The sequence below is a fragment of the Rhododendron vialii genome, chromosome 4a (genome assembly GCF_030253575.1).
Source record: "Rhododendron vialii isolate Sample 1 chromosome 4a, ASM3025357v1".
In the NCBI taxonomy this organism is placed as follows: domain Eukaryota; kingdom Viridiplantae; phylum Streptophyta; class Magnoliopsida; order Ericales; family Ericaceae; genus Rhododendron; species Rhododendron vialii.
The window spans coordinates 15,051,131-15,068,398 of NC_080560.1; the positions used below are offsets into that span (position 1 = coordinate 15,051,131).

Sequence of the window (17,268 nt, forward strand, 5' to 3'; positions counted from 1 at the left end):
AAGACTTCATCGTTTGGTAGAAGTATTCGTATTTTGATCTTTAGGATGGTTATGAGCATGTATACATGAATTACTTGCATTACTTGTCTTGTTGTAAAGTATAAGTGATTTTCACTCCAAAGGCGTCCGTACATGTGACGTTATGCTTTAAGTGGTAATTTGAGTATGATTAGTAATATAGAGTTGGATGATCTTGCTAGTTTAGTTTCAAGATTATAATGAATGATTTTATGATTACATATGTGAAAAGTCCTACCGCGGAGTCGTTGCATGAAAACAAGACACATAAACTGAGAAAGTAGAAACATGACACCTAGGGTGTGTTAATGGCAAAGAATGTTTGAAACCATAATGTGACCGGACTTGGTAGCCCATTGTGTGTGTGGAAACCGCGATGTGGCCAGACTTGGTAGCCCATCGTGTGGATTGCGAAAACCGCAACGTGGCCGGACTTGGTAGCTCGTTGTGTGAATGAAAACTCGCAATGTGGCCGGACTTGGTAGTCCATTGCGTGGATTGTAAAAACCAATAATGTGGCCGGACTTGGTAGCCCATTGTGAAAATTGCCAATGGGGCCGGACATGGTAGCCTCAATGGTAATATGGCTTGGTTATCCGTGGAGAGGAGCCAATGCAGATTTTGTGTGCCAATGGGAACCCGGTGCGGTGGAACCATTGTGAGAATACTCGGGAGACCGGAACGGCGGAACCGAGGTTAGGTGTGTTAAAATGATGATTTTGAAAATGTTGATTTGGTTAATGAAAGGTGAAACCAGTGACACGGTCTACGAGAAGTCAAGTAGGAGAAACTCAGAAAATCATGGACACCAACGTTAGTTGAATAGTGAATGTGGATGTATCATTGTTAACTGTTTTGTCGAATATATATGAGCTATGTGGAAATTATTGAATTTGTGATCATTTGTTCGTAAGTTAAGGGTTAGTGGGTATGTGTTACTCTATTGAGCTTTTGTAGCTTATGGTGTTACCTTTTGGTGATCCTGACATATTATATTGGTGGCGACACTGGTATAATGTGTCAGATCTTATAGACGAACACTTTGGAAGCTTTTGGAGCCGAGGAGCTGGCTAGAATGGAAGAAGAGGCGGAGCAGTAGATAGGAACCCTAGTTTATTTCCCCTCCTTTTGTTCAATAAAAGTACTTTTGTTAAGATTATGATGTAATATTGAGCTAGGCTCCATTTTATTTTCAATGAAATTATTCATTTAACGTTCTCAAAATTCGGGGCGTTACATTATTACAAGAACGCTTAACATGAACAAACGAACAAGATGAAAATAAAGGTAAAAGCCCTGCACAATCATCAAGGATAGAACTATTATCAGCAAAAGACTTTCCATCTTGATTCAAGGCTTGAACCACCTGCAACGAGTCACCTTCAATAATGATTTTCGAAAAGCCTCTATTAGCCGCAATAACTAGAGCTTTACGAAACACCGATGCCTTAGTGGATCGTGGAGAGAGGAACCCATCAAAGGAAACAGAGAGTCCCAAAATCTCACCAAATAATCATAGAAATTAGAGAGTAATAATATGTACTCCCTCCATCACAAATTCTTGGTCCTATATGATTTTAAGTGTAATTTTCAATTGCCTATCTTTCTCAATGTATATTATTATTATTATTATTATTTTTTTTTATGTTTTTGAAAATATTGTTGTATAGAAATAGTTGAATTTATCAAACAAGATTCATATTGCATATTTTAAATAAAATACATTGAGAGATACAGACCATTGAAAATTACATATAAAACCGTAGAGAATCAAGAATTTGGAACGGAGGGGGTAGTTTTTTTTTAATATGGGCAATCCAAACACGAAACCCAAATATTCAAGTTTTGGACTTTTAAACGGACTCATTTTTTTGGAAAATGAGGCCCGGGACGTGTTTTGATAATTAATCTCGTCAAGAACATTTTTAGCATTAACAAATGTTCTCAAAATGTCATTTTTTCAGCATTAACAAATATTTTTAGCATGTCTTTGGCGGGAGTATTATTATCAAAACGCGTCATTGGTTGTTATTTTCCCCTTTTTTGTAAGAAGTTAAAAAAACCGAAGATCCAGCCCAAGACTGGGCATGGGTCGGTTACTCGTTTTCCCTGCATCTTTTTTCCACCGATAAAATATGTCCCCAGAAGAAGAAGAAGAATTGAAGGCGACTTGGCACGACTCTTTCCCTTTCCCTCTGGCTTCCGGATTCCCCTTCGAAATTTCAACGCGGAATTCGCAAACTTCAGAATCAAAGTCAGTCGTTCCCAAAAACTGGGCTCAAATCCAGGGAAATCGATACCCATGAGTCAATTGTCTGATCTTTCAAATCTGTTCATTCATCATTCTTTGATATTTTCCTCTCTTGAATTGTCTGATCTGTGAGTTTGGGACGAGGAATAATCGAATTCCGATGGGAACTCCGGCGTTTCCAAACCTGGGAAAGCATTGCACCGTCGAAGACTGCAAGCTCATTGATTTCTTGCCCTTCACCTGCGATTGTTGTCACCAGGTTCCTCTCTCTCTCTCTCTCTCTCATATAATTTATGCTGACAGATTTTAGACATGACAATACTCCATTATGAATTGTATGCGATGTGTGCATATTGAATATGTGTTGCGTATGTAGGATAAATATACCGTCCAAGTACAACCAACCCCAAGGGGTTGCCAGAGTTTAGGGCTAAAGGTCAGGTTTGAAACTTACCAGGTGTTATCAACTCCTTTGGGCCAATCCATATGGGTCTCCCTCCAGTTGACCGGGGGATTGGTCCCAGGATTGGTCGAGGTGCACATAGGTTGGCTCAGACACTTGAGTTATTCAAAAGAAATCCACGGCACAATTCACGTACCTTTGGAAAGTATTATCTTTTGGGGTGAGAGTTGTTTTCAACGGTTTATGGGTGTGTGTTATGAAATTTGACTAATGTTAGCAATCATTTTGGATTTTTTAAATGAAATTGGGGCGACAAAAAGTTATGAAGTTTGTGGGGATATTCATCATCTTTCTTTTCTAATATTTGGTACGAATTATTGTGTTGTAGTTGCATACTGTTGTGGGGTTTGTGTCCTTAATTGGGAGGGTACTCTGGAACCTTAATTCGGTGTTGTTACTAGGTTATAATGGACTATCTTTTCGAAATATGTCATGTATCTAGCTCATAATTTCCGGTTACATGCTATGTTTCAGCTGTAGTGTATAGTCCTGTGATCTTTCCTTTGCTTTGGCACTCCAATCACTGAAATGTCCCGGTGAGTACTCTTATGAGCTTGTTTGATTACCCAGATTCCTATTACGGGGAGACACAAGAAGTAATATACAATAGTAGTAAATGAAGAAAGAGAGGGACCGAAGGAATGCATATCTCATAACTGCACTTCTGTTGTTTGAATATCACAATTTGGTGGAGTGATTACAAAACCATTGGACAACCAATCGGTGAAATGTATAATACCTAGGGATATGATATCTGTAATACTCCAACAATTAGTTAGGCGGAATTACTCGTTTTATGAGACTATATACACTCATTGATTGTCCGAACAAGGATGACTCGGGTTTCTTATCTTCTTCCCTTCTAGCATGTGTATATAGTTGTAGGAGGAATGATATTTGTGAGTTAGGCAAGAATCTTACTAATCTTCGTTCATGTGTTATATGAGTCCTTGGTGATAAAGGTTTCTCGTTGGACAATTGTTCTTGTGCTTTGTGACGGAAATGAATGAAAAACAAAAGTATATTGCCAAGAGAAAAGTTTATTAAGGGGTAGGCCGGTTACTGTGTGGTCATTGGAGAACGAAACACCTACAGAAACTGGCTAAATGCAGTGCTTAATAAGAAGAAATGTTTGTTCCAGTACTTGCGAGACTGTAGTTGCTTCTTCTTCTTCTTTTTTAACTTGGGCAGGTTATCTGAAGTGTAATTGGTACTACTGCATACTTAAATTACTACTAATACTTTGGCTAAAATTGCTCAATATGTTGCTAGTGCAACTGTACCTTTTGGTCTCTTCGAAATATATGGTGCTAGATGGTACTTGAATTGGCTCTATGGAGTATACTTGATTCTCGTGTACACTTGATGCATCTAAGATTTGCAAATGATATTGTAGCACTTTGTAGTGTTGCATTTGATCCCATCACTGTCATGTATTTCTATGCTGCAGAGAAGAGTAGTTCTTTTGCTTTTTCAGTTGTTGATGGTCTCGCATTTTCGTGTATGTGATTGATGAAAGAATCATTCAGACAATAGACCTGCTTTGTTGAGCTGACATGTAGCAAATTTATGGCAAAGGTGGGATCATCTGGAGCTGTTTATCCCATGTTACATAACCTCTTCAAAATGAATGACCTAGGAAGTACCAGTGTCGAACACTCTCGAGACTTTGGTAAGGGTATGGGGTATGGACTTTCACCTAGGAAGCTTATATGTATTCAAGTTTTCCTCGAAATATGTACAAAACCCTCGTATCATGTACGAAGTGTCAAGGAACCTTGTAACACAATTTATGTTGGAAAATATAGCAGATACCTTAGGAAATGCGAATAGTCATTGTCAACATGTCCTTGGCATGAGAACTAAGTGAATTTAATATGTACCCATATTAGAGTTAGTCTCAGGTTTACCTTGTTCCCTAATGAGGATAAAACTGAACTAGAAATTGAGTTTCAGGTTTACCTGGTTCGCTGAGGGTCTTGTTCACATGTGCCCAGGCCCCAAGGGCATAAGTTAAAAGAGCTGAAATTTGTTGTGCATTCTCTATGCATGCACTTTCACAAAGAGTGTACAACACATTTTAAGCATCTTAACGTGTTCCCTTGGGGCACACAATAACAAAACCTATCTATCTATCTATCTATCTATCTATCTACATGTACGTTTATACTATATTTTTTTCCCAAAGCTGCTGTGTCTGGTTTATTAGTTATGTTTTGCCAACTTTTGGGTGGTTTTCTTGTCTTTTTTGCCATTTGACTTTTCATTCTTTGGTACGGTATAGCTCTTAATCTGTTACAGTTTTGTTAGGATGTGTCATTGTAGCCAGCATATAGATTACGTCCTCCCGTATGTTGTGAACTCACTTCATTATGTATTCTTGTCTTTTCTTTCTTTCACCTTATCACCAGCACATTATTCTCTAAGTATTTTCTTGGGAAACTTCCTTTTCCTCTATTTTGCTCATATGCATTATTTGCCCTAATCTTCCACAGGTGTTCTGTTTAGAGCACAGGAGTTACGGTAAACACCAATGTCCAAAAGCCAACAAACAAGACGTAACTGTGGTTATCTGCCCACTGTGCGCGAAAGGGGTCCGCCTGATTCCTGATGAAGACCCAAACATTACTTGGGAGTCGCATGTTAATACGGAGTGTGACCCGTCAAACTATGAAAAAGCAACAAAGAAGAGAAAATGCCCCGTCCGTGGCTGCAGAGAGATCCTAACGTTCTCAAACACAATCAAGTGCCGCGACTGCATTCTGGAACATTGCTTGAAGCATCGGTTTGGGCCGGATCACAACTGTCCTGGGCCCAAGAAACCAGATCCGGGCTTCCAGTTTATGGGCCTTCTAAATCTGAGTCGAAAAGAAGATCCAAAATCCACGTCTTCGTCCAAATGGTCCACGAGCCTCCTCAATGCTGCCTCCAGCTTCCGGGCCACAGCTGAAGCCGGAATGGCAAGGTTGAGCAGCGAGTTCAGCCAAAAGACTCAGATGACTAGGAATGGAGTGGTGGGACAGAGTAGTGGCAGCAGTAGCGGTGGTGTGAATCAGGTGGAGCAATGTCCGCAGTGTAAGGTGAGGTTTTCTTCGGTTACTGCTCTGGTGGAACACGTGGAGAAAGTTCATGAAAGGAACGGCAACCGGAGCGGCGTTATGAAGGTTACCATTGATGTTTGCCCCAAGTGTAATAAGGGTTTTCGGGATCCGGTGTCGCTCGTGGAGCATGTGGAGAGGGACCATGCAGGCACTTCAAAGGCTTAGAAAGCATGTTTGTTCATACAGAAGTAGTCCTGGAGAACTTTTTTTCTGTTTGTTTTGGTCTGGTTCCATTGTTTCCAAGGTATGCTTTGCATACTTCATTGTTGTTAAAAAGGACAGCAAAGGAGGCTTGAGGCCCAACTTTTGATTTTTTTGTATTTACAGTTTCAAAGTAAACTGGTTGTACTCATTGTGCAAGAAAGTTGCAATTACTTCAGGACAGCAAATTTAGTTTCCTAGTTCTTGGGTGTTTCTGGTTTTTGGTTGATCAATTGTGATCTAATTTCTAAAATGGTAGTGGTGCCTTTAAATGTTGTCAGTAATAGAGCAACAAATAGTCAAAATTTGACAAAAGGGCACTCTAGTTGGGCCAAAAAATACTAACATACTTCTGGTTCCGTCTTCTAATTCTCCTAATTCGCAGTTGATTGAAGAAAAATGAATGTATTTTTAAAAGCCCAAGCCATTTTTCAGCATGCTACAAGGTCAAAATATGGCAAAAATACTCCGATAGAGCTAAAGCCATTATTTGGCCGCTATCACTTGCAGTCGTTGGATCACAACTATTGCAAGGAATGGTCCGGGTCATTTTCAAGTTTGGCCAAAGAAATGGCAAGCCATATTTTGGCTCCCAAAAATGGCCCCCCCATTGGAGGAGAGAATTTTGGTTCTGAAACCAAAATATGCTTTGGCTGCTCTTAGCCTCTTACACATCCAAAAGGCTTAGATTAAAGTGAATACAATTTTGTTCGATGTTTCAATTGATTTTTGGCTTTGGAAATCAAATCCTACCTCTATCTTCAGAATTTGAGAAGAATGGCATTTCTGGTGTGGGTATTGTAGCAAGGAACCATTTTGGTGAAATTTTGGGGTCTATTTCGATTTCTTTTGCTGGTTTCTTATCGCTATGTTCTACTGAGGCTTAGGGATTTCGTGAAGCCCCTGTCACTACGGCTCTTAGAGGATTTTCTGAAATTATTGTTGAAGGTGACTCGTTGCTCTGAGCTCTTTGTGCATCAATCCCTTCAAGCGATTCTCTGAGCTTTTTTGACTCCAAGTCCAACTGCTCTAGCTCCTCCATCAGTTGACCTCTCTTGGTATCAACATCCGCCAATCGTCGCTCCTTCACCTTTGAAGTCATCCCGCTAGCAAAATTTGATCTCATGGAAACATAATTGGTGGTATTCTGTATATATTTCTCTACCTGAGTTTGGAGCGGGGAATAATCCAATTCAAGCTTCGAAAATTCAGCGTAAATCATTTGCAGTTTTGGTCTTAAAGATGTTAGCTTCTCAAAAGGAGTTTTTCCCAAAATACTCTTAATTTTGCTATCATAAATCTTCGCAGCCAAACGACGACCGCAGTTGATCACACTCCCTGTATCAAATGCAGTAACAGTCGACTGCACCGCACAGCTTAACATAGGAGGCTTGGAAGTAAGAGGCTTAGAAGTAGATGGAAGATGGATTGCCCCAGATACAAAATTATGTTTTGATCGCAATGCAAGATCAAAAGGGTCTGGACCATCAACAGAACCTTCACGCTCATCTGATGCAAACTGGTTTCCCAACTGTAGAAGGAAATGGCTCATTAAGAAATTTGATGAAAAAGTCCAAACTTCTTTAAAGAGTAAATAAAGTAAAGAACAAAAGAAGGCGGTGGTTAAAGCTTACTCGTTTATCCAATACCTCAAGGTGGTCTGAAGTGTTCGGCAAATCATCAAGGATGCCATCCAAATTAAAGTCCAATTTTGCCAAATCAGAAACAGGTAGTTCAGGCTTTGATTTAAGATGGAAAGTCTCTCTTTGATTGTATCTCTATTCTTGCTGATTGTGTAGAGCTTTTTCCTTTATTTTCATCTTGTTCCTTTATTCATGTTAAGCGTTCTTGTAATAGGGTAACTCATTTATTGGCTAAGCATTCCCTATTTGGTGCTAGACTGGAGTATTGGAGGGGTCCTGTCTCCCAACATCTCGCTAGTCTTGTCCTTGATGATATTCGGTCATCGAATCGCTCTTTGTCTTAATAAAATCATCCCTTCTTCTGTAAAAAAAAAAAAACTCTTTACACACACCCAAACAAACAGGATACTTTAAGATAGACAATTTGAATCCAGAGCTCTTTAATTAAAAAAAAAAAAGAGAAGAGGGCACTCTATAAATTGAGATTCTTATTTGGTGGATTTGATTTCTCTTATTAAAATCATACGGAATCCAATGAGTTAAAATAAATTTTAAATTTTTATTTTGTCCTACGATTTGGAAAAAATGTTTACATTAAGAAATTTATTAGATATAAAAAACAATTTTAAAAGAATATTACGTGGACTATATGTAGATCTAATACTACTATATAGTACTACTATGTAGTAGTACTAGGGTTTGTCCATGCCTTCAACGTGAGATCTAATTAGAGGTAATTGTACAATTAATATTGTTTGAGAAAGAGAGGGAGAGCCGTAGAATTTATGGAGCAAATCAATAGTTAGGATTTATAGAGAGATAAGATTTAAAAACTGTTCTCCCTTATTATGTAGATATTATGTAGACATAGATTGATAATAGCTTTTTAGTTTGGGTGTTGACATCAAAACTATTTATTTATTTTGGACAAATGTGTGAGAAGTTGTATTTAACTGTGAGGCGAAAGGTTACACAACAAAGGAACCCCATGGGGGCAAATGTCCGTCCACAGACCGGACAAACAATTAATTAGAGAGTGCAATGAGAGCACAGTATGTGCAACCATTTTACAAACTCATCTAGCGAGATCAGGTATGTTGAAAAAAAAAACTAATATCAAACACATGATCAACAAACCATCGGACTAAATCCATATATAAACCAGACTAATCTGGACAGAAACTGTAACGCCCCGATTTTCGGAAATAAAATCGGAGGCATTTAAATATTGATTTCTAAAAATTTATTAAATTAAAATTCAAAATCCAAAACGGATAATTCACCCTAAAGTTTCGTCTATTACAAATTATTGTAGAAATACTGAAAATAGTCTTTGCGATAATAAACTAAACAAAATAACAGAGCCATCTTCTAAGTTTGATACGAATCCCAAGCGTATTCTGGCTCGGCTCCGACCTCTAGGTTCTCTTCCGCATAAAACTGATCGCCTTCGGAATTTTGTGTCTCTTCTTGATTTTCTGCAAAATCTGGCATGGAAGCCAAGCAATCCGTACCTGAGTGAAAGAGTTCACCCTGTAGTATAATCCAACCCAACTACCCCTCTTACTTTACAGTTAGCAAGCAGCAGGATAATAGTAGTGCGAAAAAGTAAGACAGAGTTTGTTCCACATAAACCAGTTTATTACTATCCATTAACTTGACGTGTAATCTAAGATCTCCTCCGCGGGATCTTTCCTCCCCAACCGCTAGCTATGCCTTGTCCCATGAGATCACTTTCTTTTATTGTCGCGGATTGCACCTCAGTTATGTACCTAGCGTGTATCCCTCTCATTACAACAAAAGGAAGCTTATCATGCCCGAATCATAATTAGGGTTCGCCTATCTTATGCACCACTTCACAATTATCACAATCATCAGAATCATCACTGGGCTTACTTTGCCAGTCTCAATTCATCACTGGACACCCGCCAGTTTCAATTCATCAATCAACGCTGGGCTTACTTTGCCAGTTTCAAACCATCACATCCAACTCATCACATCTCAAAATCCAGCCTGCAGGCATTCTAAAGAAAACAAAACTTTCCAATTCATCCATTACCTAGTATCGTCTAAGTGAACTCTATTCGCATACCACCCCATGTCTCTAGGGTCCATTCTAGCATTCAAATCAAGTGTCGGTACAATATACAATTAAATCAAATAATAATTAAAACAATTAACGAGCAATGCAATCACACAACTTTTTATGAATGGGCCGTTGCCCTTATTCTTGTACGGTACAATGTCAATAATGAAGTGGAATTTTTATAAAAAAAAATAATAAAAAAATATTTTCTAGGCTTTCATTAATTATTTCTAAGTAATTAGATTAATTAAAAACTAATTTAATGCATTAATTAGGTAAAAATATTAAAATAATTAACGTGACCTGATTAAGAGTCCGAGAGGTCCCATGCAACCAGTTGAGTGTCAAAAGTTGGGTTCGGAGGGCCGCGAGATTATTTTAAATAAAAAGATTAATAAAAGTTGTCGAAAGTAAAATAAATGGATAATAAATTATTTAATAAATAAGATAGGTCGAGGTTAACAACGTTTCATCTTTGGAAGGTAAAAAGTCCAAATAAAATTACTCGGGAATTTATAATAGGGTTTATATGGTCGTAAGGTAATTTTATTTGGAAACACTGTGAAAATATTAATAAATAGCAAATTAAATAAAAAAGTATAAAATTAACAAGATAACATCTTTGAGGTGTGAGGAATCTAGGAAAAATAGTTTGGGTGTTAAAAATATTGTTTGGAAAGTCGCAAATATTTTTCGTTTATAAAATCTTGACAGATAACGAATAAATAATTAATAAATATCTAAATAAATAAATAAATTATGAAATTAACAAGGTATGATCTTTGAGGTGTGAAAAGTCTAGGAAAAATAGTTTGGGGGTCAAAAATGGTGTTCGGGAGGTCGCAAAACACTTTCTAACCAAAACAGTACATACCGCAAGGTTGGACCAGTCAACCTTGCGGCTGGGGCCTTCACCGCAACCTTGGCTCTGGTTCTTGCGGCCCGCAGGTTGCGGCCGAAAGGTTCGAGACAGTTTTGGTTTTTTTCGTTTTTCTCACGGTTTTCGATGCATGGGACCATAAGGGGCATAGGGTTAAGTTTAAAAACACTAAATATACTTAGAGGAGAGGTTGGAATGGATTATAATACCTTGGTTCGGGCCAAATTGATTTTAAAACGAAACTTGGAATTTTGGGGAAGACGACTTCGGTTTCTTCGATCGGAGAACCTTGGGATCAAATTGGCGGACGTTTGGTGATGCTAGGAGTTGTAAGAACAGATTGGAATGATCGGATTGGGTTTCGATTGATTTTGGAATGCAAACCCAATTTCTCTCTCTTTCTTTCTCTCTCTAGAACTCCATGGATTGGAGCTTCGTTCTCTCCGATTTTTTTCTCCTTTCTGGACTGGTGGGGCGTGGAAAATATTGTGATATGACCTAGGGTCGGATTAATGAGGTATGTATAGGAGAATTTTAAAGAAGTTGATAAAATTGAGTTTAATAAGGACTCTAACTCTAGGGCTTTGCGATGGACGAAAATAAGGGTGGAGATATGATTAGGGAGAGGAAGTAGAGACTGAGTAGGAGAGGGAGAGATGAAAGGAATTTGTATGCATGCATGCATGTAATTGAAAATAATTAAAATAGGATAATTCTTATTTGTATTTATCTTATTAAGGAAAAGAATTAATTTCATTATTAATTACACTAATTAAATGATATTATTATTAATAAAATTTTTGGGTTGTTACAACCTATCCCCCTTAACAAAATTTCGTCCTCGAAATTAAAGTGTACCTTTAGGAGGAAACAGATTCGAATAGTTGACGCGCATAGTATCCGTTCGTTCCCAGGTTGATTCCTCAACTTCTCGATGTCGCCGAAGGATTCGGACGAGTTGAATGGTTTTTCCTCGAATGCACTTCTCACTATAGTCTTGGATTTCCACTGGCTGTTCCTCGAGAGTGACGTCCTCGTTGAGTTCGATGTTTTCCCAATTGATGATGTGGGAAGGATGTACCATGTACTTTCGAAGCATTGACACGTGGAACACGTTGTGAACTCGGTCCAGTTGTGGCGGTAGTGCTAGGCGGTACGCCACTTCTCCAATTTTCTCGAGGATCTCAAAAGGGCCAATGTATCGTGGTGACAGTTTTCCTTTCTTTCCGAATCGGATAACTCCTTTTCGTGGTCTGATCTTCAAGAACACATATTCTCCAACCTGAAAGGTCAATGGTCTGGTCCTCTTGTCAGCGTAGCTCTTTTGTCGACTCTACGCGGTTAGGAGCCGTTGGCGAATGGTTTGGATCTTTTCTGTCGTCTCTAGGACTAACTCTGGTCCTAGTAAACTTGCTTCTCCCAATTCAGCCCAACAAACTGGCGACCGACAAGGTCGCCCATACAGAGCTTCATATGGTGCCATGTCTATGCTGGATTGATAGCTATTGTTATAGGCGAACTCAACTAGGGGTAGGTGTCGATCCCAACTTCTTTTAAAGTCCAAAACACAGGCGCGGAGCATGTCTTCTAAGATTTGGATTGTTCTTTCGGATTGTCCGTCCGTCTGTGGGTGAAATGCGGTGCTGAGACGAAGGTCGGTTCCTAAAGCTTTCTGCAGGCTACCCCAAAAGGTCGACGTGAATCGTGAATCTCTATCACTCACGATGGATACGGGTACACCGTGTAATCGCACGATTTCTCGGATGTAGAGCGTGCTGAGGGAGTCCATCAAATCCGTCATCTTCATGGGTAAAAAGAGGGCGGATTTGGTTGAACGGTCAACTATCACCCAAATGGCGGTGTTTGATTGTGGAGACCTTGGTAATCCTGTCACAAAATCCATGGCAATGTGTTCCCACTTCCATCCAGGTATAGGTAATGGTTGTAGGGTCCCACCGGGTTTCTGATGTTCCGCTTTCACTTGTTGGCAGGTGAGGCATGATGAGATGTATTTGGCCACATCCCTCTTGATTCCAGCCCACCAGTACTGTTGGCGGAGGTCTTGGTACATCTTGGTGCTCCCTGGGTGGACGACGAAGTTGGAATGGTGGAATTCCTTAAGTACTGCTTCCCGGAGGGTACCGATGTCTGGTACAAAGATTCTTCCCTGGAAGCGGAGGCTCTAATCAGCGTGGATCTCCCACTCGGCTGCTGCTGTTCCAATTGAGAGTTGATGTCGAATGAAGTCGCATTCTTGTTCAAAGGTTTGAGCTAAAAGAATTTCTCGGTGTAAGGCTGGAGTTGCGACTATGGCGAAGAGACACGAGTCAGTGCCTTCTGCGGTTGGTTGCAGTTTGAAGCTATTAATGTCCTCCATCATTTTCCACTCTCTTATGGCTAAACTAGCCACTTGTCCTCGGTTCTTGCGACTCAGCGCATCAGCGACTACGTTTACCTTTCCAGGATGATAGGACACTGTGAAGTTGAAATCTTCCAAGTATTCCACCCATCTCCTTTGTCTCATGTTTAGCTCTTTCTGAGTAAATAAGTATTTTAAACTTTTGTGGTCCGTAAATACCTCGAACTGCTCTCCGTATAGATAGTGTCGCCAAGACTTTAGGGCGAATACTACTGCTGCTAGTTCCAAATCGTGAGTTGGATAGTTCCTTTCATGCAGCCTCAACTATCGGGATCCGTAAGCAACTACTTTTTCATTTTGCATGAGTACAGCTCCTAATCCATCTCTAGATGCGTCGCAGTACACGGTATACCCTGCGTCTCGTTCAGGTATGATCAATATAGGAGCGCTAGTCAGCCTCTTCTTAAGTTCTTGGAAGGATCTCTCACATGCTTCGTTCCATTCAAACTTAACTCCTTTTTGGGTCAATCACGTCAATGGTTTTCCCAAGATGGAGAAATCCTGTATGAATCTTCTGTAGTAGCCAGCTAATCCCAAGAAACTTCTAATCTCGAACACCGTAGAAGGTCTTTTCTAGTCCATGACTGTTTCTACTTTGCAGTCGTCGACTAAGATTCCTTTCTCTGACACCATGTGTCCTAGGAATTTGACTTCATTCATCCAGAATTCGCACTTGCTGGCCTTCGCATACAAATGGTTATCTCGAAGTACTTGGAGGACAATTCTCAAGTGGTCTTCGTGTTCTTTCTCCGTTGGAGAGTATACAAGGATGTCATCGATGAACACTACCACAAATTTGTCCAAGTACGGCGTGAAAATTTGGTTCATCAGGCACATGAAAACAGCAGGAGCATTGGTTAGATCAAACGGCATGACAATGAACTCGTAGTATCCGTAACGCCTGCGGAACGCCGTCTTGAGTATGTCGCAATCCCGAATTCGCAATTGGTGATATCCAGATCTCAGATCAATCTTTGAGAAACAAGTCGACCCTCTCAGTTGGTCGAACAAGTCGTCTATTCTCGGTAGAGGATATCGGTTTTTGATGGTGACTTTGTTGAGTTGGCGGTAGTCGATATAGAGTCGGAGCGTTCCTTCTTTCTTTTTGACGAATAGCGCTGGAGCTCCCAATGGTGAGGTACTAGGTCGGATGAAACCCTTCTCTAAGAGTTCCTGTAGTTGTGTTTTCAACTCTCGTAGTTCTGCTGGAGCCATTCGATACGGAGCCATCGAGATTGGGGCCGTGCCGGGTTGTAGCTCAATGGTGAAATCCAATTCCCTTGGTGGCGGTAATCCTGGTAATTCCTCTGGAAATACGTCCTCGTACTCGCAAATGACATGAGGGAGGCCCAACTCCATTCGGTCCGTTTTCTCCAATTTGAGACTCGCTAACCATCCAGCGAGCTTCCTATGCCACTTTGTTTCGTGCGCGTGGGGTGCAGATGGGTCTTGTCTATCCCCCTTAAACTTGAAACACGTTCCTTCTGGCGAATAGGCTGTCACCATCTTTCAATTGCAGTCTATGATAGCTCGGTGTGCAGTCAACCAGTCCATCCCGAGTATGACGTCAAAGTCCGTCATTTCGATTACTCATAAGTCGCATGTTAACCGCAGGTTCGATACTTCTAGTTCACACCCTTTATAGATTAGTACTATCGGAATCTTACCCTCTAGTGGTGAGGTCATAAGCATAGTTGTCTTTAGAGGTTCAGTTTCTAATCCAAATGTAGATACACATATGGCAGATATGAATGAGTGCGAAGCTCTAGAATCAAATAGTGCTTGAACACATGTAGTAAAAAGAGTAAGGGTACCTTGGATTACTGCAGGGTCCATCTCCTCTTCTATCCCTTGCAGCGCAAACACCCTTCCAGCACTGGGCTGGATTGGCCTGTTCGATCCTCTGTTCTGAGTTGGTGGTTGGTTCCACCCACCGCAAGGCTGGTTCTGTCCTCCGGGTTGGTTACTATTCCAAACCGGTCTAGCTTGATTCTGATTCCCAATTCCTGCAGCCTTGACTTGATTTTGCGACGGCTGTCCCCCTTGGCTTCTAACTCTGATCAACTTGGGACAGTTGATCTGGATATGTCCTTTTTCATGGCAGAAATAACAGCGGCGGACTGGGTATTGGTTCTGGGGAAAGAGGTTGCGGTTTGGTCCAGGATTAAAGTTTGGACCTTGGTTTTGTACTTGGATCTAGTTTGGATTAGGGTTAGGATTTCGATTGAACCCTGGGTTGGGGTTTCTCCAAGCTGGGTTGGGTTGTATCAGTTGCAGGCAAGGGTAGTTTTGGTGGTAGGGTTGGGAGGTTGGGGCACTCCTGTTGTTAGGGTTGGTGCGGATAGGTCCTCCAACTGTAGGTATTGTCTTTTTCTGCTCACGTCTTGTCTTGAAATCCAAGTTTTCTCTCTCCATCTTAAGTGCGCATTGCACCACTTGTGAGTAGGTGGGAAGCGTCTGCGCCACCATCGCTCGGCGTGTCTCATTGAGTCCCCACTCAACTTTTCTCGCCTTGTCGTCATCAGTAGGTATGATTTTTGTACCATAGCGAGACAGTTCTTCAAGCCGTGCTGCGTACTGGGTCACAGTCATTGTGCCCTGCTCGAGGTTCATGAATTCCGAGGCCAGTGCTTGTTTGACAGGTGCTGGAAAGTACTTGTCAAGGAAAATTTCTTCGAACCTGTCCCAAGTCATTGTTGCCACATCATGGGTGTTCTTCATCAGGTCTCACCAATGCTGAGCTTCACTCTGCATCTGATAGGTAGCTAGGGCAATTCGATTGCTAGCCTCTTGAATGTCTAGGGTTTCAAGAATTTTCTTGATTTCTGCTAGCCAAGCTTCCGCAGCTGTGGGGTTAGGTTCTCCTTGAAAGTAGGGCGGGCGACGCTTGCAGAATTCATTTAGTGCCTGACTTCTGGTCATTGGTCCTAGAGGTGTGTGCGGGGCTCCGCACTGATTCTGGTTATTTGCAGTTGCAGCAGTAATGAATGCTTGCATGAGTTGGACTAGTTCGGTAGTCCCAATTTGGTTGTTGAGTTGATGGGCTCCATTTTGTCCATTGTTTTGCTCGTTATTCTGGTTGTCTCTCGTTTCCTCCATCTAGATACCGTTATGTTATAATTTAGTAAAGGGGGGGTTTTATTATAAGAACATATATATTTGTATAATTATTAAATACGTGGAAGCAAAACATCATAAGAAACTTTTTTTTTTATTAACAAAACAAATCAAACACATTATTCATGTCAAAACACACTACTTAGATGTGTAGCTACCAAAAGTCGAGATAAATCCTACTACCACAATTATTTTCCTTAAAAAAAAATGTCTAGAAAATTCCTACTATCACAATTGTTTTCCTAAAAGAAGAAAAGAAAATGTACTGTGCGTGAAATAACTAGGAAATGCTAAAGAAAACGATCAATCGAAAAGCATAGGAAAATATTCTGCCAGAAGACTCTGCTTTTCGACGGTGTCCTCTGTGAGCCTGTAGCAACTCCATGTTACTCGCCATAGTGGTTCCTACTGGTTGGGGTTTGGGTAGTTATAAGGTTATAAGCGGATAGGTATCTCTGCATAGGTGATGTGATCGGTGAAGTCGGCATTCTCTGTAATAATATGATGTTCCTGTTCGGGGCGGGATCTTGCGACTCGTGGATAATGGATGCGGTCGGTATAGTGTTCCCTAAATCCTTGAGGTACAACGATGAGATAGTATCCATTATAACATGGGGCTTGGATCTTTACTGGCCCTAGGTAAGCTGATTGTGCCCTAATCTTAAATGGGCAAGGGTATAGCGGTTCCAGCTGTATATAGACCCAAGTGTTTGGACCATAGTTAGAATGGTGTCCTACCCATGGAATTCCTGCGGGTCGAGCCATCTCAGGACAAGGTGGAGGGTCGGCATCTATGACTTCACACTCACTGTCTGATTCTTCCATTGGTACGGGAACTGGAGAAGGTAGAGGTTCCTGCATTTCGAGTCATTGGCTAGTCAGCCACCACTGCAGCTCGGCATCCATATCTCTTGGTGCATCTATGGGTAAGAACAAGCCATAATCATCCATCTCTGGTTCTGCCAAAAATTCATCTTCACTGTTAGTGTTGTTTTCTGCATCTTCTTCTAATTCCGGCTCATCATTGCCCATCTCTTCATCCTGGTTTTGCCCTTCCTCTGGTACTATTGGCTCCTCCTGCTCTGGCTG

General features: G+C 40.8%; 2 protein-coding genes across 2 annotated transcripts; one reads left to right on the forward strand and one right to left on the reverse strand.

Moving 5' to 3' along the window:
* Positions 1–2,102: 2,102 nt before the first annotated feature.
* On the forward strand, positions 2,103–6,234 carry LOC131322713 (zinc finger AN1 and C2H2 domain-containing stress-associated protein 16-like). The gene is made up of 2 exons (XM_058354135.1): positions 2,103–2,528; positions 5,228–6,234. The coding sequence occupies exons 1-2, from the start codon at positions 2,430–2,432 to the stop codon at positions 5,996–5,998; spliced, it is 870 nt and encodes a 289-aa protein (XP_058210118.1). The 5' UTR covers positions 2,103–2,429; the 3' UTR covers positions 5,999–6,234.
* An 8,418-nt stretch (positions 6,235–14,652) lies between these two features.
* LOC131323724 (uncharacterized) lies at positions 14,653–16,161 on the reverse strand. Its single transcript, XM_058355568.1, has 3 exons — positions 15,794–16,161; positions 15,444–15,742; positions 14,653–15,152 (listed from the first exon to the last, which is right to left on the reverse strand). The coding sequence occupies exons 1-3, from the start codon at positions 16,159–16,161 to the stop codon at positions 14,653–14,655; spliced, it is 1,167 nt and encodes a 388-aa protein (XP_058211551.1).
* Between the last annotated feature and the right edge of the window lie 1,107 nt (positions 16,162–17,268).